The following is a 27,256-nucleotide window of genomic DNA, read 5'->3' on the forward strand; positions in this document are numbered from 1 at the left end:
TTTTCTGTGTAGATTTTGATAAAATTCTTCCTGGTTGTTATTTGGTGCATAAATTACTACCAACTATATTTGTTTTTGATGTAAATATATTTCTACCATCACAATTCTTCCACCTTCATCTGAATAGATCATTTTAGAATCTATTGTCTCCTTGATATATACAGCAACATCTCTTTTTTTGTTGCGCTGATGCATGGTAAAGTTTCCCAATTTTGGGGTATTCCAAAAGCTTATGAAATTGTTTCTTTTTATATGTGTCTCTTGCAAGCAAATTATGTCTATGTTTAATTTCTGCAGTTTCCTAAAAGAATTACTTCTTTTTGATGGGGAGTTTAGTCCATTTATGTTCACTGAAAAAATTCCGTTTTCGTTCTCCATTTCTGTTATTTATATTTAGGTCTAGTAGATCTCATGATCTCTAGCCGCTCCTTAACTCTCTTACTCACATTTCTCCTTCTGTTCTCCTGATTGTATAGCTGTTTCTCCAGATGTCCCTTCCATTTGTTTCTGTTCCTTTCTCTCCTCTTGCTGATGTTGCACTCCTTCATCTAGGAACACACTGTTTTTTCCCCTCAAAGTCCTCTGCTTTCCAGATTGAATCCAGTCAGTATCTTGTATTATTCCAGTTGATTAAAATCCCTTCTGGCATTAACCATCTAAAGTTTATACCCTTTGCAATCAGCTTTGTCATTAAAAAGTGGTACTGTCTTCGAGTATCTCTTACTCTCTTAGGTATCTGCTTTAAAACCACAATTTCTTTGTTCTTATATTGTAATGGTTCCTCTCGAACTTTCCTCAATATTTCATCTTGTGTGTTTTCTTTATGAATCTCACGTGCACTTCTCTAGGTAATTTAAATCTCTTTGTATAGCTTGAATTCATTCGAAATACTTCATCTATTCCATTTGCATCTCTTCTCTATCGGCTTTCAAAGCCTCTGCCAAGAGTTCAATGATCACAACTGCTATGTTTTCATCTCTATCTTCAGGGAAGTTTTGAAATCTTAAGTAGTGTTCTGCTTTTTCCATTTCTAGGATCGCGACCGCTCCCTCAATGTTTTGATTTGCTTGTTCTAATTTTTCATTTTATTGTAATAATATTTCCATTTTTTTATCAATATATTCTGATTTATTTTCCATTTTCTGAATTCTTTGTTCATTTTTAAGCAACATTTGATGATGCACTTCGAATCGTGTCTTTACATCCAAAATTTCTTCACTTAGTTTATCAAATTTACTTTGTGTTTCTTCATGATTTTTTTGCATTAATTCCTGAATCGATTTTAATGTAGTTTGCATCTCATTTTGAGCAGTGCTTATTTTTTCACGCTGCAACATTGTTTCAATAGATTTCTGGGTTGTTGGACTAGGTGTTCCCACAAATGGTGCAGAGGAGGTCTTTTTCATAAGTCTAGTAAAGTTTGGTGCACTCATTCTTCCAGCCAACTATTTTAGGCTTAAATCCAAACTGTGAAAGGAGCTAACTACTTTAGGCAAAGTCCAGTATCTCAGGGAGAGAAGACAAAATAATGCAGGCAAAAAGAAAAAAAAGAGGAGAAAGAAGTAAAAAAGCCAACTATCTTGTAATCCAATTAAAAGGAAAAAAGGGGGAAAAAGAACAAGCCAACTACTTTAGGCCAAATCCAACTCCTCCAGTCAGATCTCAGATGTAAAACCTTTGCTGTCTCCAAATAATTTCTATTTAGTTATATCCAGAGTCAACAAATTTAATTGTGAAAAGTCTTCTCCTTTAAAAACTCATGTCAAGGCACTTTGTTTAGACCAGATGTTGTCCCAAGGTCACAATCTTTCAAAAATATTTTATTATTTATAGTGTTGTGGTATCTTCTTCTGCCACTAGATGTCCTTGTTTGCTATTTAATGTCTAGTTAAAAAATTATTGCAAAGTTTTCCTTTTTAATCGGTGGCTTTAACATTGATTAGTGACTGGCTTAATTTAACAAATAGAAATATACTTATACTTGAGGGATGGGATTTATTATTTGGTTGGCATGCTTATTTGATTTATAATAAAAAAGTAGATCAAGTTTTCAAAGCTCACATTTTAAGAAGTGCTTTATTATGAGTTTGGAAGAAATATTATTATAGACTAAATTATAAAATTCCCATTTGGGCGATTCCAGGACAGGTGATAGAGGGGGTATCTAGAGGAGTTAATTTGGATAATATTACCTATAGGGAATTACTTAGTTTGGTAGGACAGGATTGGCAAATTAAATCCTTAGCAGATTTGAAACAAGAAAATATTGTATATTCCTGGTTTTATTATAATCAATTGTTAATGAGGTGGAGTTTAGATCAGAAGGTTGGTATTACTTTGGAGGATGTGAATTTGATCAAACAGATTAAAGATCCAACTCGAGCACATATAAAGAGAATTTATAATGTTTTGATTGAATTGGATTCTGAAACGGAACTAGTTAAAGACTGTATGATAAAATGGGCTCAAAATATTCAAGAATCGATCTCATTGGATACATGGGAGACAATTTGGGTTAAAAATGTAAAATTTACTCAAGCCCAAAATTTAAGAGAAAATTTTTATAAGATGTTTTATAGGTGGCATTTGGATCCTCAAAAATTGGCATGCATGTATTCTAATTTACAGCCCAAATGTTGGAGATGTGGAAGTTTAGATGCAACCTATTTTCATATTCGGTGGACGTGTAGGGAAATAAAAGCATTTTTGATCAAGGTTTGGTGGAATATTCAAAATATTTTTAAGAAAAAGATAAAGTTCACACCGCAGTTATTTTTATTAGGTATTATGGGAGATTTGGATGCTAAAGAAATGAATCTGATGTTAAATCTTATAACAGCTGCAAGACTATTGGAAGCTCAAAACTGGAAGACAGATCGTTTGCCTACTGTAGAAGAATGGTCTCTTAAAGTGTCAAATTTAGCAGAAATGGCCAAGATTTCTGCTTATTTAAAGGATCAAACATAGGAAAGATATATTTCGGTTTGGAGAAGATGGATAGATTATATTCAGAATAAATATGGGACTGAAAAGTTCCATTTCGTGTTTGAGTAAATTTTACAGTATTGTTATTGTGAATATTTTATTATATTTTTATAGTTTTATTATATTTTATTATATTGATATTATTATTATTTTGAGTAGTAATTTTGTTTAATAATTAAGTTGATTATTTGTTTATTATTGTGCTTAATTTTAAATTATCTAAATTTATTTTAAAAGGGAGTTAAAGTGTGTTATAGATTTGGTTACATAATTAGTTGGATAATGTTATTTAGATTATGATTAATATATTTGTAACCCTGTGAAGAGCTTTGGGAAGTGGGGGGGTGGGGGGTTTTGGGGGGTGGGGAAGGGGGTTTATTTTGTAAATATTATAAAACTTTTAATAAAAAAAATTCTTTATAGGTTATTTACTCTTAGGATTGTAGCTAAAAAAAATTTCCACCTCTTACACAACAGATAATCTTTTTTTGAATCAATCTGAGTCCGATTTTAAAAGATTTTTCTTGTATTCCTTAAGAGACCTTCCCCCTTGTACTTGCTTGCTGCTTTTTAGTCCTTCTGGGGTATTTGCTTTTTAGCTCTACCCAGTCAGGGGATCAATGTTTAAATTGTAATTCCAAAAGGAAAAGGGGCTAGCTCACCCAGTTTCAGCACGCTGTTGACAATCAGATGTTTGGGGAAGCGCCGCTGCTCCTCACTTTCCTTCCGGCTGGTGATGACTAGGGCTGCCTGGGTGCACCTGGCAGCCTTTCCTGTATCCTTTCAGAGGGTTTCTTCAGTCCACCTGGACCAACCGCCGTCTGGTCTGGGCTCCTGAATATCCCTCCTTCTTCGTTACCCCTCCAGGGCAACTTTCCAACCCCTTAGGGTCGCTGGGCAGACCGAAATCGGGCTGCAAAGCTGGGCCCCCGGCTTCTTCCACCCGTCCTGTCGTACTCCAAACCGGAGGTTTTCTGTCTCGGGGTGCTTAGAATATCCACTGGGCAGGGTCCACTCTGAAGACCACAATAGCTCCCGCATTTTGGATCTCGCTCCCGCTGGCAGAACTTCCGAACCCACTTTCTGCAACAACGCAAGGGCTTGCTCTCCCTCCGCTGAGGCAGCCGCCATGGTCGGGTTGCTGGTTGTGGGTGCTTCTTTTCTCTCCATACTGAAATCTGCCCTGAATCTTTGTCAACCTCCTTCCTGGTTTTGGGAAGGTGACTGGAGCTCAGGACCCCAATGATGTTAATGTAGATGGCAGTTTTGGGTTAATGTCATGGTTCCAATAGATAAAACCAGTCAAAGGAACTTCAAGGCAAGAAATTCATCCTTAAAGAACATTTTATTTGGAAACAAAATATCTCCACTTACATAGTTGAACCCAAAACTGAAAGTTCCCTCCTGTGATACAAAGTTACAAATTGCAATTCCCGCCCCAAATCAAGCTGTCACACATCACATTCCCCAATTACAAAAAAACATAGGCTTTTCTCCCCCACCCTTCTACCGCCAAAATTCGTCACTCACATTGATCTTGATTGTAACCGCAGCTGCAATTGTTATGACTAACTAAGAATGCTTATACCTCCCCCTCCCCCTTTTGTCTGTCTACAAGGAAAACCCCAGCTATAGAGTGGAAAGTTACAAAGAAAAACAAAAGTAAAATGGCTACAATTTCTTCTGTTGTCACAACACTGACACATTGTTTGTCGAATGCCACAAAACCATGCTAAACCTTTTAAACAAAAATAAAATCTACATTTTCTTTCAATACTATGTATGAACCAGCTGCGGTGTGTCTATGGGATGGGCATAGAGAGTTGCAAGGATAGAAGATGGCTGCTGCTTTTGTTGGTACTGCTGTAAGCATATCAGGAGACCTATCTCTTATGCACATTCTTAAAAAAATAAGGGTTGCGTTAGATAAAATAAGAGATGTGTTAGGCAGGTAATGACTTAGCTTTTTAGCTTATTCTTTTGTAAGGATGGTGATTTGTTCTGCCACTAAGTAGCTTACCATTAATGGATTAATATGTGTATGGAGTAAATGGCTCACCCAAGTCCCTTAGATATTGCATTCAGTTGGATTATGAACCACTTAAGTGCTGGTGAAGTGGTAAACACTCACCCAGCAAGGGAATGCTGTGGGAAACAGAATACTTATCAGAAAAAGATGAGGGCAACATGTGCCCAAGAGGAATCTGGAATATTTTTAGCCAGCCTTCATAAGAATGAATGTTTTCCCTAAACAAAGGCTTTCCTACTGGATTGAGATATCTAATGAAAGAGAGATGGATTCTGAATGATGGATCTGAAAAAGGCAATTTGATGAAGCAAAACAACATCCCAGAGGTTTTGTTGGCAATATGCCTTATCACCTTTTTGACATCAGGTGATACCCCACCTTCCTTTTTAGAGACTGTTTTATGATTTCTTCCAAGTGATCCCAGACTGATATTCTAAATGCAAGTTTATTTTCAGGCATGTAATTCTAAATAAAGTTTTATCTATAAAAGGTGCATGCTACAAACATTCAGAATTCAATGAAATATATAAATGAAGCAATTCAGTAAAATAAGCGAACCTTCTTGCTCTTTGTAACTTGGAAGCAAAGGTAATAAGTTTGCTCACATTTGCATGTGAGTCATGTGGAGATATATTCTTAAAGATAGTGAGTGTGGGTTCAAACTCATCAAGAAACAAACCATCCAGTATTTGTAAAAAAAAATAGCTGTAAATAATTATATTGGGGCCTTGACATTGTAACAAGAAAAAAAATCACAGAATAGTCTCAATGAAACAGGAAAGAAGTAGAACATTGTGAGGATCAGAAAATAATTAAAATTAATTTAGAATCTGTATTTTATTATTTTCAGTCAATGGTAAACATCAAAAATAAGTAACTTTGATATTCAAGTAGTGTATAGTGTAAATGCCAAATTGTGCAGAAACAGCAGTCATTTAGATGTTTCACATATGTAAAAGAAATACTAAATTAATACTATACAAGAGTTTCACAAAAACATTGTCCATCTCTGATAAAAACTAGCATGGCATTTGCTTGGCTCTTGTAATATTTTGAATGAGATTGTATTTATCCTTGTATTACAATTGTATTTGCTACTTTACTGACTCAAAATAAGTTGATAGTCTCTTCACTTGCAGACACTCAGATTTTCATTGTATATGTTTTTGCTTTTTAATGCCTCTCATTACTGTAGATGATGATAATAATAATAATAATGATGATGATGATGATGATGATGATGATGATGATGATGATGATGATGATGATGATGATGATGTTGGAAGGGACCTTGGAGGTCATTGAGTCCAACCCCCTGCCCAGGCAGGAACCCTACACCATTTCAGACAAACGGCTGTCCAGTCTCTTCTTAAAAACTTCCAGTGTTGGAGCATTCACCACTTCTGGAGGCAGGTTGTTCCATTGGTTAATTGTTCTAACTGTCAGGAAGTTTCTCCTTAGTTCTAAGTTGCTTCTCTCCTTGATCAGGATTGCTTCTCGTCCGGCCTTCAGGTGCCTTGGAGAATAGCTTGACTCCCTCTTCTTTGTGGCAGCCCCTGAGATATTGGAACACTGCTATCATGTCCCCCCTCATCCTTCTCTTCGTTAAACTAGACATACCCAATTCCAGCAACCGTTCCTTATATGTTTTAGTCTCCAGTCCCCTAATCATCTTTGTTGCTCTTCTCTGTACTCTTTCCAGAGTCTCAGCATCTTTTTTACATCGTGGTGACCAAAACTGGATGCAGTATTCCAAGTGTGGCCTTACTAAGGCATTGTAAAGTGGTATTAATACTTCACGTGATCTTGATTCTATCCCTCTGTTAATGCAGCCCAGCACTGTGTTGGCTTTTTTGGCAGCTGCAGCACACTGCTGGCTCATATCTAAATGATTGTCCACTAGGACTCCGAGATCCCTCTCACAGTTACTACTATTGAGCAAGGTACCCCCTATACTATACCTGTACATTTGGTACATGAAAAGTTCATACAGCATGATTTATTTTGTAAGTTCATATCAAACCCACCTAACATTGTCATGCCTCTGAATGTAGATCTTATGGAAAATTCTTTCAGGTGGCTTAAGGAAATCTTCCTTCATTTCCATGGCAACATTTCTGGGCAAAAGGCTCATCAGGAGTCGTTCCTAAAAATAAAAACAAACATATTGTGAGATACATGATGAACTTTTCTTCTTTTCATTACATCTAGTAAACTGGAATATCCATTCTATCCATTCTGAACAGAATTAACCCAGTATTTGACAAACTAGAAGAAAGGGATATTTTGCAAGTCTCCTTCCTTCGTGAATTAGATGGTAGGAGTCAGGAAACCCCTTTCTTCTGCTATGGCTTTTGTCGTTTGAAATAGTGTGTTCCCCCAGAAGATAGAAGAGTCTCCTCTTTATCAGTAAGGCAATCAAGATGCTGCTCTTTCACAGAGACTTCAAGAAATGGCTGTTATCAGTCATCCTGAGCTGTAACTCTGTGTTTTGACAATATATACAAGACCACTGATACTGTTGTTTAATTTTTTTTATTGTTAGAGATTTTTAGAGGTCTTTATTGTTAAAAATATTGATAATTCATGACCAATTCTGGTATAAGCATTTATTTTTATTTTACTTATTGCTTTTGTATCACATTATATTATAAGGCACCTAGACCAAAGAAAGGAGGCAGCATACAAACCCTAATTATAAATAATTAAAAGTTAATAAAATAATTCACTGTGTCTAATTTATATACCTAAAAAAGTAGTATAAAATCAAACCAAATCAAACAGAATTAGAATTCTCCCAGGCACAAGCTTATGAAGATGTTTCAGAAATGTCAATTATTTTCATCCAGCATAAAGATCATGGGTCTGGTTGTGTACACCTTTAAGTGTTATATTAAACATATGACTTTTTTTTGGTAAAAGTTTTATTTATTTATTTATTAACAACCTTAGTGCCTGATGTACAGCATGTTGTCTTGGTTCATGAATTGTTTTATACAATCAATAATAGTTAACTAACAGTAAATAATAATTAATTAACAGTCAATAATAATTAATTTTTATATTTCCATTATCAGTATATCAATTGATAATATATTTCCTTGATCCTCTTTTCTCCCAATAGTATTCTCCTTCTTTACCATTAAACAAATATATTTTTGATATTTGATAAATGATTAAATAAAACATTTTCTTCTTCTATATATATACCAACAATAATAGCGTCCATATATAGCATTTTTTTCTTATCAACTTATGTTATTTTCATAAAAGTCATCTTATTGATTCACCATATATCTTATTTTCATAAATCTTGTTTAAGCTCAATTTCTCCATAATATTCAAACAATTCTTATCAATCATAATTTTCTCAGTAATTAACATCTAAATATCCAAATTTTCCACTTAAATATATCATCCCAGTATTTTCATATTTTATATATTATAGAAATACTATACTACTTATCTATCATAATATCTACCTATAACATCTTTTCTAATCAATTTATATTTCACTTCTATTTGTAAAATTGATTGAATCACTATATATCCTTTTTTTCAAAGTTCTTATTAAGCCTAATTTCCCCTCAATATTTCAATCATTCCTTAATCCTAAATCTTTTCAAACTTAATTTGTCTTTAAGGTTCAAACTTTTCCGTCACTTTCATCATACCAATATTTTTACATTTTATGTCTTATCAAAAAATACCATATTACTTATATATCTTATCCCACGTATTCTAAAGCCCCTTTATAGCCAAAGTTATTTGTTTATTTAGCCATATTCAAACCAGTGCTTTCTCGTATAATATTCCATCTGGTAGGGCGAGTCAAGTCTCTTAAGGCCGTCTCTAATCTTCTTCCTTTGCCAAATTGTTTTCCAAATTAATATTTTCGACTTATCAAACAGTTCTTGTATTTTTGTAGTTATTGTTAGGCATGGAGGATACATAATATGTAAGATGTATGCTTTTTGACTCCCAAATAGTGATTCTCCTAGCAGTGTCCATTTTGTTAAGTCTTCTTTCTTCTCAGGTTTATTTTGACGTTCTAATGCATATCTTTTCCATATTTATTGTTGTATCCAAATCTTGTGAGTTTTTTCCTGTTTGTACTAAGTTATAATTCCCTTCATTTGTGACTTTGCCATTTAAGTCATTTTTTTCTAGTTCACCTTCTGTTATCTGATTTGTTTGTTCATTCTTTACCATCATTCTTTGGATGTTTTTTGATTGTAAATTAAGTTAGAAGTTTATTCATTTATGTTATCAAAGTTATGTTTAATCTCCTCGTTGTTTAGAGCTATTGTGATTAAACATATGACTTTTGATTATTGGAATTGCCAGCAACCCTAGCACTAAATTGATAAATGCTGGTCATTAATTAAATGCTATTTATATTTTATTATAAACGTTCTGGTAACTTTCAGAAACCTATAGACATTATTGTCTTTTGATGATTTTTTACAAATAGATATGTAATAAAATCTTTCATTTTTTTTCTTCATTTTTTTAAAACATGCACCCCCACTCATCCCAGCAATATTATTGTTAAATTTGCAGATGATACAACAGTGGTGGTGCTTATCTCCAAGGCAGATGAGTCTGCCTACCAGGATGAGATGGAGCGGTTGCTCTTGTGGTGCAGAGATAATAATTTGGTTCTCAACAAGACTAAGACCAAGGAGCTTATAGTAGATTACAGGAAGAATAAGTGAGGTATTCAGCCCCTGATCATCACTGGAGACTGTGTGGAGCAGGTAGAAAGCTTTAGGTTTCTGGGTGTTACTATAAAGGAGGACCTGACCTTCAGTGCTCATGTTATAGCATTGGTTAAGAAGGCTCAGCAGATATTATATTTCTTAAGACTTCTCAGGAAACAACAAATGAATAAAAAACTGCTGGTGACCTTCTACCGTTGCTCCATAGAGAGCATTCTAACCTATTGCATTTGTGTGTGGTTTGCTTGCTGCACAGTAGCAGATAGGAAAGCGCTCCAGAGGGTCATTACCATCACCCAGAGGATAATTGGCTGCCCTCTCCTCCCTGCCAGGATGAACTGTACAGTTCCCATTGTCTTAGGAAAACTCAAAATATTCTTAAAAATTCATCTCATCCCGGAAATTCTTTTTTTTAGCTATTACTATCTGGCAGACGGTACAGGATAATACAAACAAAAATAAATAGGCTGAAAAATAGTTTTTATCCCAGAGCTGTAACCATATTAAATACCACAGTATAGTGCAACATTGAAGTGCAATACCAGGGGCAGCGCAATGGTGACTAGAATGTGAAGGATGTGTGTACTGTATATAATGTATGTTCTTATTTGTGGCTTTTACTTACATGTAGTATGCACTGTGGACAGCACTTAATTTTGTTGTGAGTTACACAATGACAATAAAGATATTCTATTCTATTCTAAATTTCTTAAAATGATAAGAACGGTTGGTAAATATTAACATTCCTCAAAAATCTTCAAATGTATATAAGTCATATAATCACTTTCCATGAAGTAAGATGGAATAGATTGGCCTGGTAATTCTTTGCTTTCTAGAAAAATGTTAGGATCCACTTGCTCATGTATTTTTGAGAGGCCATCTTAATATCTCCATTCCTCTGTACATCAGAAACCACTTTGCTGAATAGAGCTTCAAGAGCAGATAATTGGTTCTTATTACCATTATGATCATAATGCTATTAATAACAGTTTATAGTAGAATCTATAAGATTAGTGTGTGAAAGAATGTAGGATCAATTGCTATCTTTTCTGTCTGCTCTTTTGGAATTTAATTAGCCTGCTCTTTTGCTATGCCTAGCAAGGCAAATTATTAAATGAGACAAAACTATTACAAAATTATTTACTAGAAATTTGTATCAGATAAACATTAATTAAGACTATGCTACTGAAGTGCTTAAAAGTGGCAACTTTATATTATCTAAAATATTACTCTGATTAAAACACTTTTTTCAATAAAATCCTTTAAAAATTCTTTTTAGTTAATGCTACTTTTTAATTTTTTAACAAATGAAGTAGGCAAGGAATGCTTAATATTTTTGAGGCTGACTCAAGTAATGAAGTTCACCCTGTTTTTCTCCAATGATTAGATTACTCAAACATCCCTAATTATACAAGAATACTGGAGCCGTACTCATTAGGAATTCTTTTTCTTTGAAAAATAGCTAGCACAAGCAGCCAAGACATTTTTCAATGCTCTTGCTGCATAACTAAAACATCACAAATAATTTTGCATGATCATGCAAGCCTTCTGTCAGAGCCCTCAACATATTTGCTTTAATCTTTCCCTTTACCCTTTTTCTTGCTTTTGCCTATGTATTCTTGGGGCTTGCCATATTGTTGGGGGAGGGTGCTTGCAAGGGGATTGTTATTTGCTTTGCTTTGCTCTGGGTGAGATGCCTTCCCTATGGGCAAAAGAAATGCAATCTGAAAACATCTGCCTTATCTCCAGACACCTGAACCTGGGACTGCTGGGAAACGAAACCAAGAGAGACCTTGAGAAGCACGCTAAATCTCCAGCTTCTCATAACATCATGGCACCTGTGGATTGGCTGGATTTCAACTGGATGGTTGGACACTAGGGGAAGGAGTTCTAAATTGCCTTTTTGATGTAATCTTTTATGCATCAAATCTTAGACCTTGCTTTGCTCTCTTGCTATTATTAACTCTCAATAAAAAGTTCATTTTGAGACAATGCCTGCTTTCTTAGGAGATCTAGTTGAGGAGGTCCTTACATAAAGCAAGGTCTGCAGTAGTGCCCAACCAAGAGAGGCATCTGCCCTACCGAGGGGGCCCGTGCACAGCAAAATGGAAGAAATTGGATCCGAAGACTGCAGTAAAGCACTGTTTGGATTTATCCCAGAGTGTAAGGATCCACTTCAGCTAACTACCCAACAAAGCAGAACTCCTGAAAACAGGCATTGTCTCAAAAGGAACTTTTATTAGGGGCTAGTGACAGTAGGAAAGTCAAGGCGAGATCTGGGGAAAATCCAGCTCAAATGGTATAGTTAAATTAGCAATTTTCCTCCTCCCACCAAAGTCATAATGTCCATTTGAAATCCAGCCAATCCACAGGTGGCACGATGTTTGGGTAACTGGCACATGTTAGCACATATCTCAAGGTCTTCTCCAGTTTTGTTTTTCAGTAACTGTCTCCCTGATAAGGGAGGCACTTTCTTCTCTCAAATGGATAGAGGCGGGAGAGGAAGGGTAGAAAGCAAAAGTTAACCCAAGCAAGTTTCCCCCCCTCCCAGAATGGCAGGCCCCAAACAAGAACACATATTCAGGGAAAACAATAAGGGTTTGGGGATCTGACAGAGAGAATGCACCTCCGCTTGGGTGGAGAAAGCTGCTGCCCTAGAAGACACTTTGAGACTGAGATGGTTGCTCAGTGTCGGAAGGAGAGTGGACTGGGAGGAAAGGTCCCAGTAAGTAACCCTTACCAGAGTAGGGGGTGAAAGGACTTGCAAGAAAAAGACAGGACTTCCATCCGACGATGAAGATCTGGACTGGAGGTCGGAACCAATGGAGGTGATCCTGAAGCAAGCCATGCATTACATGGTGGAAGCTTTCGAGGATTTAAAAGCCAAATTCTAGAGCTGCCCAGAAAAGGAGGAAGAATTAACCAAGGAGTCTGGGAGTGGAAAAGGAGAGGTGGTGATAATGGAGAAGGCAGTGGGGGCTGCAGGTGCAACAAAGATGGTGGAGGCGACTCCAGCAGTGTGGCATCAAGCAACCACCTGGAGAGCCCAGACCCCACAACCACCCAAAGAGAGAATTCCCTTTGAAGAGCCAAAGCTGGTTCCGTTGGGAGTCAAATTTGATGGGGATCCGCAGCAGCTAGGCTTCTTCTTGGCTCATGTCCTCACCTACATGCAAGTGTTTGGGAGGTCTCTCCCAATGAAGCCGCCAAAATCCGGGTCATCACCCTAGCCTTGGAAGGGACAGCCACCCAGTGGATGCTGAACCTATACAACTGTAATGCTCCCAAACTTTGGAACTCTATTTCATAACAGCCCTGAGACACTGTTTTGAAGATCACCTAGCAGACTGGAAAGCCAGGGACCATATCAAAACCATAAAGCAGGGGCGTTGTCCAGTAGCTAAATACACAGAGGAGTTTTGAGACTTGGCTTGCCGCTTGAACTGGCCCAAAGACATCCTGATAAGCTGTTTCCAGGATAGGCTGAATGACGACTTGTACAATGCCTATGTGGCTCATGGGGCACTTGCTTGTCTCTACGAATGGTGTCTTCTGGCCGAAGAGGTGGAAATTGACCAGACTCTGAACCTGTACCATCCCATAAAACCGGGGAGATGAACCCAGCTCAAGAGCAAGGGAGAGTTTGGAAAAGTCTCTGTAACCCCACTGCATTCTACCCTGTTTCAAGTGCGGCAAGGAAGGGCATTGCACCACGGAGTGTTGTAGCAAGACCCCAGTCAGGAAGTCGGATCGCATCTCTGGGGAGAAACCAAGCAGCAAATCCACCCAGCGCTCAAAAGATACAGCCCTGAAGTCCTCGGAGGTCATGGAGCTCCCCTGAGCCCCAAAGGTGTCAGAGAGCAATTATGATGATAATCCATTGGTAAGTGGGCCAATTGATCCCAAAACTATGCCCATAGAATTGACAATCCTGGGCACAGGCAGGAAAATGGCCTTAACCACTCTGCTGGATACGGGTTGCATAGAGTGCTTGATAAGTCCCAATTTAGTTGGGAAATTGAGGCTTCCCCTAAGAAAACTCAAGGACCCCATCACTTTCTGCCAGCTTGATGGGTCCGTAGTAGGAGGCATCCCAGCCAGTTTTGTAACCAAGCCCCTGGGACTGACCATGGGAAGCCACTCAGAGACTTTAGCATTCATCATGGCTCCCAGCATGGAATGGGCCCAAGTACTTGGGCTGTCTTGGTTAAAGAAATGGAACCGCCTAATCGATTGGAGAGAGGGGCGGCTAAGATTCTCAAGGAAGAGAGCACCTCCTCTGGGGTTGCCTGGAAATAAGATGGTAGGTCTGAAGCAGGAACTAGCCTCTGCACTAAGTGAGCAAAAGCTTCTGAGCATTCCGAAAGAGTACCAGGACCTAGCCAAGGTTTTCAGTGAGAAGAGGTCGGATGAACTTCCCCCTCACTGACCTACGGACTGTGCTATTGAGATCGTCCCTGGAGCTAAGTTGCCAAAGCCGAAACTATATTCAATGACTCCTAGAGAATTAGATGAGCTCCGCAGGTTCATCAACAAGAATTTAGCCCAAGGGTTCATCCAGCCTGCCAGACCCCAGGTTGCAGCGCCTGTCCTATTCAGGGAAAAGAAGGATGGGTCTTGTCGCCTCTGTATGAATTATAGATGTTTGAACTCAGTATCAGTGGAAAATGTGTACCCCTTGCCAGTGGTGGGATTCAAATATATGAACAACTGTTTCTCTCTATGGATGCTGCTTCCAGAAGTCCTTTCTGGGCCTGGGCAACAAAAAAATTAGCTACCGGTTCTGCTGAAGTGGTGCGAACTGGCTGAATCCCACTACTGCTCCTTGTCCCTCATGAGGAATATGTTAGCCCACCTGGTGAAACAGACATTTTTTTTTTGAAGCTAGACCTGTGAGAAGCATATTATCATACCAGGATTAAGGAGCAAGATTAAGGGAAGACTGTTTTCATTTGCCCTTTAGACTGCTTCCAGTTCAGGATGCTCCATTTTGGGCTCCAGGGAGCCCCTGCAGTTTTCATTCAACTGATCAATGAGGTCCTCCATGAGCACGTGTATAAGGGATTCTGGTCTATTTGGACGATATCCTGATTTACACCAAAAATAAAGCAGAACATATGAAATTAATCATGGCAGTCTTCAAAAAGCTCTGAGCTGCTAAATTGTACGGCAAGCTCTTGAAATATTAATTCCATAAGGATAGAATCGACTATCTGGGCTACTGCATTTCTAATGAGGGGGTAAGGATGGACGCAGAGAAGTGGTACTAATACTTTGCGTGATCTTGATTCTATGTTTATACAATTTAGGATTGTATTAGCTTTTTTGGCTTCTGCTGCACACTGCTGGCACATAGTCAAGTGATCATCCACTAGGACTCCAAGGTCCTTCTCACAGTTAGTGTTTTTGAGTCAGGTCTCATGTAATCTGTACTTATAACTTTCATTTTACCTGCCTTTGCTTTTCTCCACATTAAAGTTCATTTTGTTGCATAAGGCTAATTGTTCATTTAAACAATGGATCCAAAACCTGAGCTTGTCTTCTGGGGTGTTGGCTATTCCCGCCAGTTTAGTGTCATCTGCAAATTTGATGAGTTCCCTTTCTATTCCTTCATCTAGGTTCATGGTGGCGAACCTATGGCATGCATGCCACAGGCGGCACGCAGAGCCATCCCTGTTGGCATGCACGCCATTGCCACAGACAGAGGGATGCAGGACTGGGATGCTCCCCTCCCCCTCTTCATGCATTCATAGTCTGGGAAAGCTGAGAGAGCTGGGGGGGGGAGAGGCTATAAAAGGAGCAAGTTTTGGCAAGAGCAGCATTTGATGCAGACAGCACAGTGAGCGAGCATGAGTGACCAGTGGTGAGTTTCAGAGGTGGGGGTAGCAGCGGTGGCGGCAATGGTTGGGAGGGGGGATTGGGTTCTGGCCCCTTTTACCTCATCCAGGGGTCGGGGAGAAGTTGGCTGTCTAGCCTCATGTGTGGCAATGGCGGTGGCGGCGGTGGCAGCCCGGGCAGGTCTGGTAAGCCAGGCAGGGCTGAGCAGCCAGCCAGCCAGTGACAGCAGGGTTGGGTTGGGGGATTGGTTCTGGCCCCTTTTACTTCATTATACATGGCAATGGCAACAGAAGCAGTGGCCCGGGCAGGCTTTGGTAAGCCAGCTAGCCAGCGAGAGCAGGGTTGGGTGGGGCAATCAGGTTCTGGTGCCTTTTACCACATCCAGGGGCTGGTGAGAGGTTAGTGGCCCAGACTTGTGTGCGGCAATGGCGGCAGTGGCCTGGGCAGGCTCTGGTAAGCCAGGCAGGGCCGAGGAGCCAGAAAGCCAGCCAGCGAGAACAGGGTTGGGTGGGGGATTGGGTTCTGGCCCCTTTTACCTCATCCAGGGGCTGGGGAGAAGTTGGCTGCCCAGCCTCATTCATGGCAATGGCGGCGGTGGCCCAGGCAGGCTCTGATAAGCCAGCCAGCCAGCAAGAGCAGGGTTGGGTGGGGGATTGGGATCTGGCCCCTTTTACCACATCCAGGGGCCAGGGAGAAGTTAGCTGGCCAGTGTCATGCTCAGCAATGGCGGCGGCAGTACTGGCGGTACCCTGGGCAGCTCTGGTAAGCCAGGCAGGGCCGAGGAGCCAGCCAGCCAGTGAGCAAGAGCAGGGTTGGGTGAGGGGATTGGGTTCTGGCCCCTTTTACCACATCTAGAGGCCAGGGAGAAGTTGGCTGCCCAGCCTTGTGGTAGTAGCAATGGGTGGGCATGCGCCCCAGTGTGAAAAATGGCCTTAAGTCACTTTTTAAAGTACCATTGTCACTTCAAACAGTCACTAAGCGAACTGTTGTAAGGCGAGGACTACTGTACTTTATCACTTTTTTCCTTTTGGGGGGGCGGTCATCAAGTTTTGACACTTTGCTATGTGACTGGAAAAATCCTGAGTTAGAGTACTCAGATTGCAGCTGCTTTCTTGCAGGTATGTGGAATGGCGTGGACCCACAGGTTTTGCAAAGTGAAGAGAGGAAGTTGGTTACAGCTTATTAGGAAGGATAAAATAGACAACCAAGAACACTTTATTGACCATTCTTCATCCAGATTTTATATCAGTTGCATCTGCTAACACAGGGGTTCTGCTTCAGATTTCTCTGTTATTTTCAGTATCTGGTAAAATGATGAGTACTTTTCCAACAACCTGTAAAATCCATGACACTGCTTTCATTGTTTAATTCCCCCCTCCTAGATTTTTGATTCAGGGAATATCCATTTCTTTAGTGTTAACTAATAGTGTTAGTTATCTAGTGATAGATTTGTATTGGTTGCTTCGTTTTTTTTTAATTTTGTGTTTTTGTAGACTCCAAGTCTTGTATACACAGCCAAAAATGACTACAGCAAAAAAAGCAAAAATAGATAGTGGAAGATCATTCCAAGAGGCCTGGACAGAGTCATTTGGAGTGATTGAACACAGTGGGAAAACGTTATGTGTTCTATGCAACGAAAGTGTTGTGTGTCGCACATTAAGTATCAGACGGCACTTTGAAACCAACCACAAAAATGTTGCCCAACTTGGTAATACTGAAAGAAAAGAGTTTCTTGAAGGGAAATTGAGGAACTATCATTCCCAGTATCTTAGTTTTTCCAACTATCTTTCCAGAACAAATCATCTGATGGCTGCCAGTTTTAAAATTTCACTGTGCATAGCAAAACATGGTAAGCCCCTCTCTGATGGGGATATTATCAAAACGGCCATGTTGTCTGGGAGTGATTCTCTTTTTCATGATTTCCCAAACAAGGATAAAATTATTCAACGCATCTCTGAGATACCACTTAGCAGAAATACTGTGAAAGATTGAGTCCAGCGCATGGCAAGTGATGTTAGTCAGCAGCTCACCACTGACTTACAAAAGGCAGCCTGTTACTCCATGTGCTTGGACGAAAGCACGGATATAAATAATCATGCAAGGCTAGCAGTAATTTTGCATTATGCTGTTGGACATCATGAAAGAAGAGCTGGTGAAATTGGTGTCTTTGTCTGAAAGAACACAAGGTGTAGATATCTACAATGCTGTGAAGGAAGCATTTTTGTCACAAGACATAAGACCAGAAAAAGTGGTTTCAATTAATAGTGTTGGAGCACCTTCTATGGTGGGGGCAACATCTGGTTTCATACAGTTGTTTATTAAAGAAACAAAACATCAAGTCATTCAGTTCCATTGTATTATACAACAAGAAGCTCTTTGTGCTGGGGAAAGCAACAAAAAAATTGACGATATTCTCAGAGATGTCACAAAAATAGTGAATTACATCATGGCTCGTGCTCTGAATTGTCAACAGTTTCAAGCACTTTTTGAGCAGGTTCAGACACAGTATAATTGTTTATTTATATATAATAATGTCCAGAGGCTGAGCAGAGGACGTGTCCTGGAGAGATTTGTAGCCTGCTTGGATGAAATTAGGCTGTTTATGAATGAAAAAGGGCAAGAATATACACAGATTACTGATATGGCTTGGCTTACCAACCCCATGTTTTTTACAGATTTTACACTACACTTCAATGTACTGAACAAACAATTACAAGGTGTAGGGAAAACAGCAGAAAGGATGTTTTGTGATATCAAAACATTTGAGAGAAAACTGCAGGTTTTTGAAAGAAACCTTGAAAGTGAGCAGCTGAAATATTTTCCAAATCTAAAATTTCATTTAGAAAATTCTACAACATTTGCAGACAATCCTACAAGCCATCAGGAAATCTACAAGGAATTTTCTAGCATTGTAGCAGCTGCAAAGTGAATTTTAGTAACAGATTTTTACAGTTCCATAAGATGGAGACAACCCTGTGTTTTCTTACATCTCCAGATAAAGCCAAATTTGAAGAACTTGATCTTTTCTGCTTACACTGGTTAGATTTAGGAAATCTGGAAATGGAGCTATTGGAATTTCAAGAAAACTGTCAGAACCCATATTCTAAGGTGGCTTTTTTCTACCTTTAACTCAAACTCTACTCTCTCTATACTTCTGGGTTCTGCCATGCTCCTGGAGGGGAGGGGGGAAAGTACTGCGGGTTATTGCTCTGTTTCCCTTTATCGCTACATTGTAACACTTTGCTCTTTCTGCATACTTCCTCTGTGAACTATCTCTCCCCTTGATATCAGCTAGAAAGAGGGGGGGGAAGGAAAGCGCCTCCGGCAACTGGTTTATCTCCGCGTTTGGAAGGGAAGATGTGAAGAGCCGACAAAACATCGCTGCAACCCTGAGACAGCCTGGCATTATCTGCTCTTTCCCACAATAGACTTAACACCTGGCCCATGTGAACTGACCGGATGAACTTTGGGGTGGGGTTTGCTTGGGATACTTTTAACCTATTGATCTCAGCAGGAAACCTTCAGATTCTGTCTATTATGCCTGCTATCAACTTCTCCTAATAAAAGTTCCTTTTGGAAGAAACTGCTTCCACAAGTTCTGCTTTCTTAGGATGAGGTTTTGAAGTGGGCCCTGACATTAGACAGGATCTGCAGTAATAGTCAGACCAGAAGGAAAGCCCTTACCGGGGGACTTGGCAAACCATGTCAGACAATGAACTAGAGAGAGGGGAACATGCTATGGGGGGGAACCTCCTGCTGGGCAGACCCCTGCAAACACTTCAGTTCCAGATCCTCAAGCTCTTCAGAAGAGGAGGTGGTGACAGAACACTGCAACAAGCCTAGGTGGTCAATGGGCATTGGGAAGAAAGACGACTGGGAGAAGAAGTCCAGAAAGGTGATGCTCAGATGGGGCAGTTATCAACCTGCCTGGAAGGAGGAGATGGAAAGGTCTCTCCATCTCAGCGAGGATGAGGAGGATTGCTCGGGGCATTCCAGCTGGTTACTGGAACAGACAATCAGCATAATGAAGATAGCCCTCAACTCCCTGAAGGAGGAGAAAGCCAAATCCTACCAAGGCAGCATCCACCTGGGATCCAGCAGGAGAGGAAGTGAAAGGGAGCCCGAACCCAAGGTACCAGACCCATCTGACAGAACCATCGAAACCACCGTGGTCACCACTGCAGCAGCCACCCCTCATTGCGTGGAAGCCACAGAAAGAGAGGGGAGATGACACAAACAGAAGAAGAGGCAACGGTCCATCCAGAGTTCCCCCTTAGATGTGAAGTTCTGTGGGGAGCCGCAGCACCTGGGATTCTTCCTAACCTAAGTACTAAACTATATGGAGGAGTACAACCAGGACATCCCCACCGACCATGCCAGAATTTGCATCATGCAAGCCGCCTTGAATGGCATCACAACGGACTGGGTCGTAGACCTCCATGACGCTGATACCCCGGAGCTACTGAATTTCAACCAATTCATGGTCTCCCTCAGGTGCAGGTTTGAAGATCCATTGGCCGACAAGAAAGCCTGAGAGAGGATAAAGACGGTGAAACAAGGCAGATGGCCGGTGGTGGAATACACCCAAGAATTCCGAACCCTGGCCAGCAAACTGAACTGGCCAGAGGACATCCTGCTTAGCCATTTCAAAGACGGCTTAAACTATGACCTCTACAATGCCTGCCTCCCTCAGGGAGATCCTCGCCGGCTGCAAGATTGGTACATCCTAGCCGAGGAAGCCGAGATTGACTTAGCCAAGAGGCAACACAGAGGAGGAAGATCGTGGGGGAAATTCCCACTGGAGCTGACCCGTGAGTCATCAAAGCAGCTGTCAACCTCCAAAAGAACTACTGGGTGTTTCAAATGTGGCAAGGAAGGACATCACGTCACCGAATGCCGCTCTCGCACCACAATGGGAAAACCAGACCGAACCCTGGCCAGAAAGTCTGGAAAACCAGCGAAGCTGAAGGAGGCAGCCATGAAGGGCACAGAGGCCATTGAGTTCCCTGCCTCAGCTCAGCGAGGAAAGGGAACTCCAGCCTACACAGCAGGAGCATCTAACTCATCCAATGACAACTCCGAGGATGAACCCCTGGTAAGTGGATCCATTGTGCCCCTCATCAGGACAGTAACTTTGCTATCCCTGACCGTGCCTGAAGCTGTAGAAGTTAGGGCATTAATTGACTCCGGATGCACCCGCTGCCTTATCAGCCCAACACTAGTGGGGAATTTAGGAATACCAGTGAGGAAGCTGAAGAAACTGATTTTGTTCGGTCAATTAGATGGGTCCATAGCAGGGGGGATGCCTGCCACCCTAGCAATGCTACCGCTTCAACTCACCCTGGGGGACCACATAGAGACTATAACGTTTGTGGTAACCCCTGGCATGGAATGTCCCATAATCCTAAGCATGGTGTGGCTAGCCAAATGGAACCCATGGGTGGACTGGAGAATGGCAGAACTTAGATTCCCAACAGGGGAAAACCAAGGCAACAGCCCAGCCCCAGTCAGGGGAAACCCCGACCGACAAAGCTGCAATAAGGGGAGAAAAGGAAATACCTGAAATACCAGAGGAGTATAGAGATCTAGCTGAAGTGTTCAGCAAAGAAAAGTCTGATGAATTGCCGCTGCATCGGCCCACAGACTGTGCAATAGAAATCAGACCAGGGGCGAAACTTCCAAAGCCTAGATTATACTCTATGAGCCCACAGGAATTGGAAGAAATGCAGAAAATCATAGATAAAAACTTAGAAAGGGGGTTCATTCAGCCAGCAAAGCCAAAGACGGCTGCCCCTGTATTATTCCGAGAAAAGAAAGATGGAAATCTTCACCTCTGGGTGGATATAGGGCTTTGAACGCCATAAGCAAAAGCAATCTATATCCTCTCCCCCTCAAAGGGGAAGATTTTTATCAACCTAGACCTAAGGGAAGCATACTATCAGATTAGAATTATGGAAGGAGACGAGTGGAAAACTGCTTTTAATTGTCTATTAGGGTGCTACCAATTCCGAGTTCTACCTTTTGAGCTACAGGGGACTCCTGCTGTATTCATGCAGCTGATAAATGACGTACTAAGAGAGCACCTATACAAGGGCGTGCTTGTTTACCTGGATGACATCCTTACATTCACAGAGACCATGGACAAACATGTCAAACTGGTCAGGGCAATCCTAAACAAACTACGGGCAGCCCACCTCCATGCCAAACTTTCTAAATATGAATTTGATAAGGATAAAATAGACTATTTGGGATACCGCATATCCACAGAGGGCATAGAAATGGACCTGAGAAAGTCCGGGCAGTACTAGAATGGGCACCACCCTGCACAAGGAAGCAATTGCAGAACTTCCTGGGATTCGCTAACTTCAATCAGCAATTTATTCCCTCTTTTGCCCAAATAGCCTTACCAATCACGAACTTACTAAAAAACAGGGGGGAGGGAAAACCCAAGCCAAGCCAGCCGTTAAAATGGACAGTAGAACACCAAGCCGTATTCGAGAGACTGAAAAAGCTGTTTTCCGTAGAACCAGTCCTAAGGCACCCCGACACCAACAAACCTTTTGTAATTCAGACAGATGCCAGTGATGTAGCAGTGGGGGCTGTACTGTTACAAGAAAATGACAAAGGGGCATTATAGCCCTGTGCATACACATCAAGAAAACTCACCGAAACTGAGTAGAGGTGGGTGGTCTGGGAAAAAGAGGCATACACAGTGTGGTAGGCTCTTCTCACATGGCGGCACTTTTTGGAGAGGAACAAAACTCCTTTCCAAGTGTGGACCGACCACAAGAATCTGGAAGCATTAAAGATGCCCCAGAAACTTACCCCTAAGCAAGCACGATGGTCACAACATTTCCACTGGTTCAATTTCACACTGAAACGTCTACCAGGGGGAAAAAACTTCCTGGCAGATGCATTATCCAGAATGCCACAGTATAATAGCACTCGGGCTAGTGTAACGAAACCGCTCTTGCCAGAAATGCAACTGGCAGCACAAGTAACTACCTGAGCACAAGCCAAACTACAAAAACCGCTAGTGAGCCAGGCAGGGATTGAATTCAGAAAAGCACTAGAAACCGTTGAATGGTTCCTAAGCCACAAGAACCTGTGCACTATCATAGACGGTCTACCCTGGGTGGGAGAAAAACTATACATAACCAAAAGTCAGAGACTGGCATTCATGCAACTTTGCACGATTCAAAATCAGCAGGCCACTTTGGATTTGTGAAGGCATTACACCTAGTTAAAAGGCAAATTTGGTGGCCATCAATAAAAAAGGGCATTGAAAGCCAGCTGCCCAATTTGCGCATCAGCAAAAGATTACAAGGAAAATTACCTGGGCTGCTAAAGCCGGTAGCAACCTCCTTGGCACCTTGGAAAGAGATCTCTATGGACTTTATAGTGGAGTTACCAAAGAGCAATGGAAACACAATCATCTGGGTCATAATGGACCTGTTTTCCAAACAAGTGCATTTTATCCCCTGCTCAAAAATCCTTACCACAAAAACACTACTGAAACTGTTTGTTCAGCACATCTATCGCTTGCATGGAGCCTCACAGTGCATCATATCAGATAGAGGAGTACAATTCACATCTGAGTTTTGGAAGGAGTTTTTGACCCTATTAGGGACCACCCAAGGACTGTCATCTAATCATCACCCGCAAACAAATGGTGGGACTGAACGATCGAACTCAGTACTAGAACAATATCTTAGGTGCTTTATTAATTACCAGCAGATCAACTGGACTGACTTACTCCCATTCGTTGAGGTCACTTACAACAATGCCATTCACTCCAGCATGGGTTACACTCCATTCCAAGTAGCCACCGGGCAGTTTTAATCCAATGCCAGAACTTTCCCCTGCAGAACCTGCCATCCCTTTGTTAAAGGAGTGGATTGCACAACTAAAGAACACCTGGCCGGTGGTTAGGAAAGCATTGGATGAGACTAGACAAGCATATAAGACTCAAGCAGAGAAAAAGAGAGTCGAGCCGAAACCTTTTAACATAGGGGAAATAGTTTACCTATCCACTAAGTCAGGGCTTTTTTTCTCAGAGAAAAGGTGGTGGAACTCACCTCCCTCCCCTGGCCACGCCCCCACCCAAACCTGGCCACGCCCTCATCAAACCCTAGGACCGCCCCTTTAGAGAACAGGAATGCAAGTAAAATTTGGGAGGGGCTATAACCTTAGCCTATTTCCCGCGCTTGGTGGGAAACCCCGCCCTCCTCTGCTCNCATGTTGGCCAGCGTCCTCTTCTCCGCCTTCAGCTTTTGCTCTGAGAAGCCGCGCGCGTTTGGCTTTGAGGGCGCCGGCGTGAGAGCCTCTGGATTCTCTGCCGCTTCTTGCTCGGGCAGGGTCGCCTAGGAAACGGGCCAGGGGCGCGCCGACCGAGCCTCCCTATGGCCGCGGTTGTGAGCCAGGCAGGGGCAGAGATCTGCGAGTGCGAGCGCGCCCCCCCAGATGTTGCGCCCGGTGCGGCCGGCCCGGAAAAAGGTGCCGGAACGCGGTTCCGCCGCGTTCCGGCTGAAAAAAAGCCCTGCACTAAGTACCTAAAATCCCTACAACCATCTAAAAACCTGGATCCAAATATGTAGGACCATTCCCCATTGTTAGAATTATAAACCCAGTAACAGTGGAATTAGAACTTTCAAAATCCCTCAGACAAATCCACCCAATTTTCCACTGCAGCCTTTTCAATCGTGAGCAACACTCAACACTAAGACCAGCTGTCACTCCACCCCTCCTCCCATTATGGTAGAGGGGGAACAACATTTTAAAATTAAAGAAATCTTGGACTTGAAATTCCATGGTTCCATAGTGGCATGGAAATACCTCCCAAAATGAGTGGGTCTACAAATGCCATATCAAAGCCCCTAAATTGCTTTAAAAATTCCACACCGAATACCTTAACAAGCCTGATTAACCTATGCATATCATTATCTCTTATTTTTTTTCAGTTTCTCTCCAAACCATCTTTATTGGGTTGTGATCTGCCCATATATTAAGTTCTATCTCGATCTCTTGTATAATCGTGCTTAATTCAGGAGACATCCATATCATATCAAATCTGGACCATGATTTGTGTCTGTTTGAATAGAAAGTATATTGTGATTTTTTTGAGTTCTTTTCTCTCCCTATGTCCTGGATACAAATTTCTTCTGCCATTTTAAAAAAAGTTTTAGGAGGTATATTTCTCCCTTTCCCCCCTATTTTACTACTTTTATAGTCCAGTATTCCGTCTACTATTGCATTAAAATCTCCCATTAAACAAATGTTTTGGAATTCCAATTCCACTACTACTACTACTACTACTACTACTACTACTACTACTACTACTAATAATAATAATAATAATAATAAAGTTGGAAGGGAACTTGGAGGTCATCTAGTCCAACCCCCTGCTCAGGCAGGAAACCCTATACCATTTCGGACAAATGGCTGTCCAGTCTCTTCTTAAAAACTTACAGTGTTGGAGCATTAACTGCTTCTGGAGGCAGGTTGTTCCACTGGTTAATTCGTCTAACTGTCAGGAAGTTTCTCCTTAGTTCTAAGTTACTTCTCTCCTTGATCAGTTTCCATCTGTTACTTCTTGTCCTGCCTTCAGGCGCTTTGAAAAATAGCTTGACTCCCTCTTCTTTGTGGCAGCCCCTAAGATATTGGAACACTGCTATCATGTCCCCCCTCATCCTTCTCTTCGTTAAACTAGACATACCTAATTCCAGCAATTGTTCCTTATATGTTTTAGCCTCCAGTCCCCTAATTATCTTTGTTGCTCTTCTCTGTACTCTTTCTAGAGTCTCAGCATCTTTTTTACATCGTAGTGACCAAAACTGGATGCAGTATTCCAAGTGTGGCCTTACCAAGGCATTGTAAAGTGGCATTAATACTTCAGGTGATCTTGATTCTATCCCTCTGTTAACGCAGCCCAGCACTGTGTTGGCTTTTTTGGCAGCTGCAGCACACTGCTGGCTCATATTTAAGTGATTGTCCACTAGGACTCCAAGATCCCTCTCACAGTTACTACTATTGAGCAAGGTACCCCCATACTATACCTGTACATTTGGTTTTTCTTGCCTAAATATAGAACCTTACTTTTTTCACCATTGAATTTCATTTTGTTAGGTAGTGCCCAGTATTCAAGTCTGTCCAGGTCCTTCTGTATCTTAAGCCTGTCTTCTGGAGTGTTGGCTATTCCTGCCAGCTTGGTGTCATCCACAAATTTGATGAGTTTCCCATCTATCCCCTCATCCAAATCATTGATAAAGATATTGAAGAGCACTGGGCCTAGAACAGAGCCCCGGGGCACCCCACTACACACTTCCCTCCATGTAGATGCAGTTCCATTGAGGACCACAAAATCAATATTATTCCCTCTTCATCTGCATAGATTTTTTGGGATTCATTATTTCTTTAATATATGGAGCTATTCCTCTTTTTTGTAATATATTTTATGGATTTTTTTAACATAGCCACCTTAATGTTTGGTAAACAGTGTGTTGTCTGGGTTTACATTTAAAAAACATTCACTAACAGTTGGTTTCTATGATCTATAATCCATATAATAGCTTTATTTGATTTCCTCTTTTTCCCATAATATTCTCTTTTACCAACCTTAAGTTAATACAATTCTTCTTGTTTTGGTAGATAACAATTGAGTATAAAATTTTTTCTAATATTTCTACAGATAATAATCACATCAATATAATATTTCTTTTCTATCTAATCATTCTGGTTGCCTCATCAGAGATCCTGTTTACAGTTCTTGTTTACATTTGTTTTTCCCACAATGTTCAAGATATTCTTACTAGTTAAGATTTTCTCAAAGTTAATTACATTTAAATATTTAAGTCTATTTTTTTTCATGTAAGCCATCCCAGTACTTTTACCTTTCTTAAGGAATAAATAAGACTAAAAAAAGAAGATTAAGAGTAAAGAAAAATAAAAGGACAGTATGCTACTTAAAATCCATGTTTCCAACAAGCTAATACATATTTATTTCCAAAAAAATCCATTCTTTTTTACCATAATTAAAAATATATTTAATCTTTAAATATTCCATTTAATAAATCTAATCATCTAGTCTTTTAACTCTTTTTCAAAACATTTTAATCCATTGTAATTTTCTTAAAGTCAATCACATTTAAATACCTAAAACATTTCCTTTATATATGTAAGCCATCCAACTCTTTTATATTACTCATATCAAGAAATAAAATAAGAAGAGAGAAGAAAAAGAGAGTATTATGTTACTTGAGGGACACTTCCCTCTTAACATAAAATTTATATCCAAAATCTTTCTATTTCTTTAACCATATTCAAACAGGTGTTTATTTTTTAAATATTCTCTCTGATAGGTCCCATCGTCTATTTTCTTAATTTTCACTTTAGCCTTTTTCTGTTGCCCAGTATCTTTCTTTCTTTTTTTTTATTGAAAATTTTATAAAATTTTACAATATAAATCCCCCCCTTCCCCGAACCCACCCTTCCGCTCCCCCCTCCCTCCCCCCTCACTTCCCAGAGCCAATCACAGGGTTAACAATAAAATAATCATACTCTATCTAACATTAATCAACTATTAAAATAACATATCTATAATCTCCTTTAACTCTCTTTAAGCAAATATACAGTTATTAAGAACAATAATAATAACATCACTTTAATAATTAAAAATAATACTAAG

At 40.5% G+C, this 27,256-nt stretch overlaps 1 protein-coding gene across 1 annotated transcript in view; it reads right to left on the reverse strand.

Moving 5' to 3' along the window:
• ADCY1 (adenylate cyclase 1) overlaps positions 1-27,256 on the reverse strand; it is a 438,043-nt gene that overhangs the window by 213,017 nt on the left and 197,770 nt on the right. The window contains exon 3 of the mRNA XM_015816400.1: positions 7,042-7,160. Coding sequence (XP_015671886.1) covers positions 7,042-7,160 — 119 coding nt within the window. The remainder of the gene's footprint in view (positions 1-7,041; positions 7,161-27,256) is intronic.

This window comes from Protobothrops mucrosquamatus, unplaced genomic scaffold (assembly GCF_001527695.2).
Source record: "Protobothrops mucrosquamatus isolate PMUCROS unplaced genomic scaffold, P.Mucros_1.0 scaffold447, whole genome shotgun sequence".
In the NCBI taxonomy this organism is placed as follows: Eukaryota; Metazoa; Chordata; class Lepidosauria; order Squamata; family Viperidae; genus Protobothrops; species Protobothrops mucrosquamatus.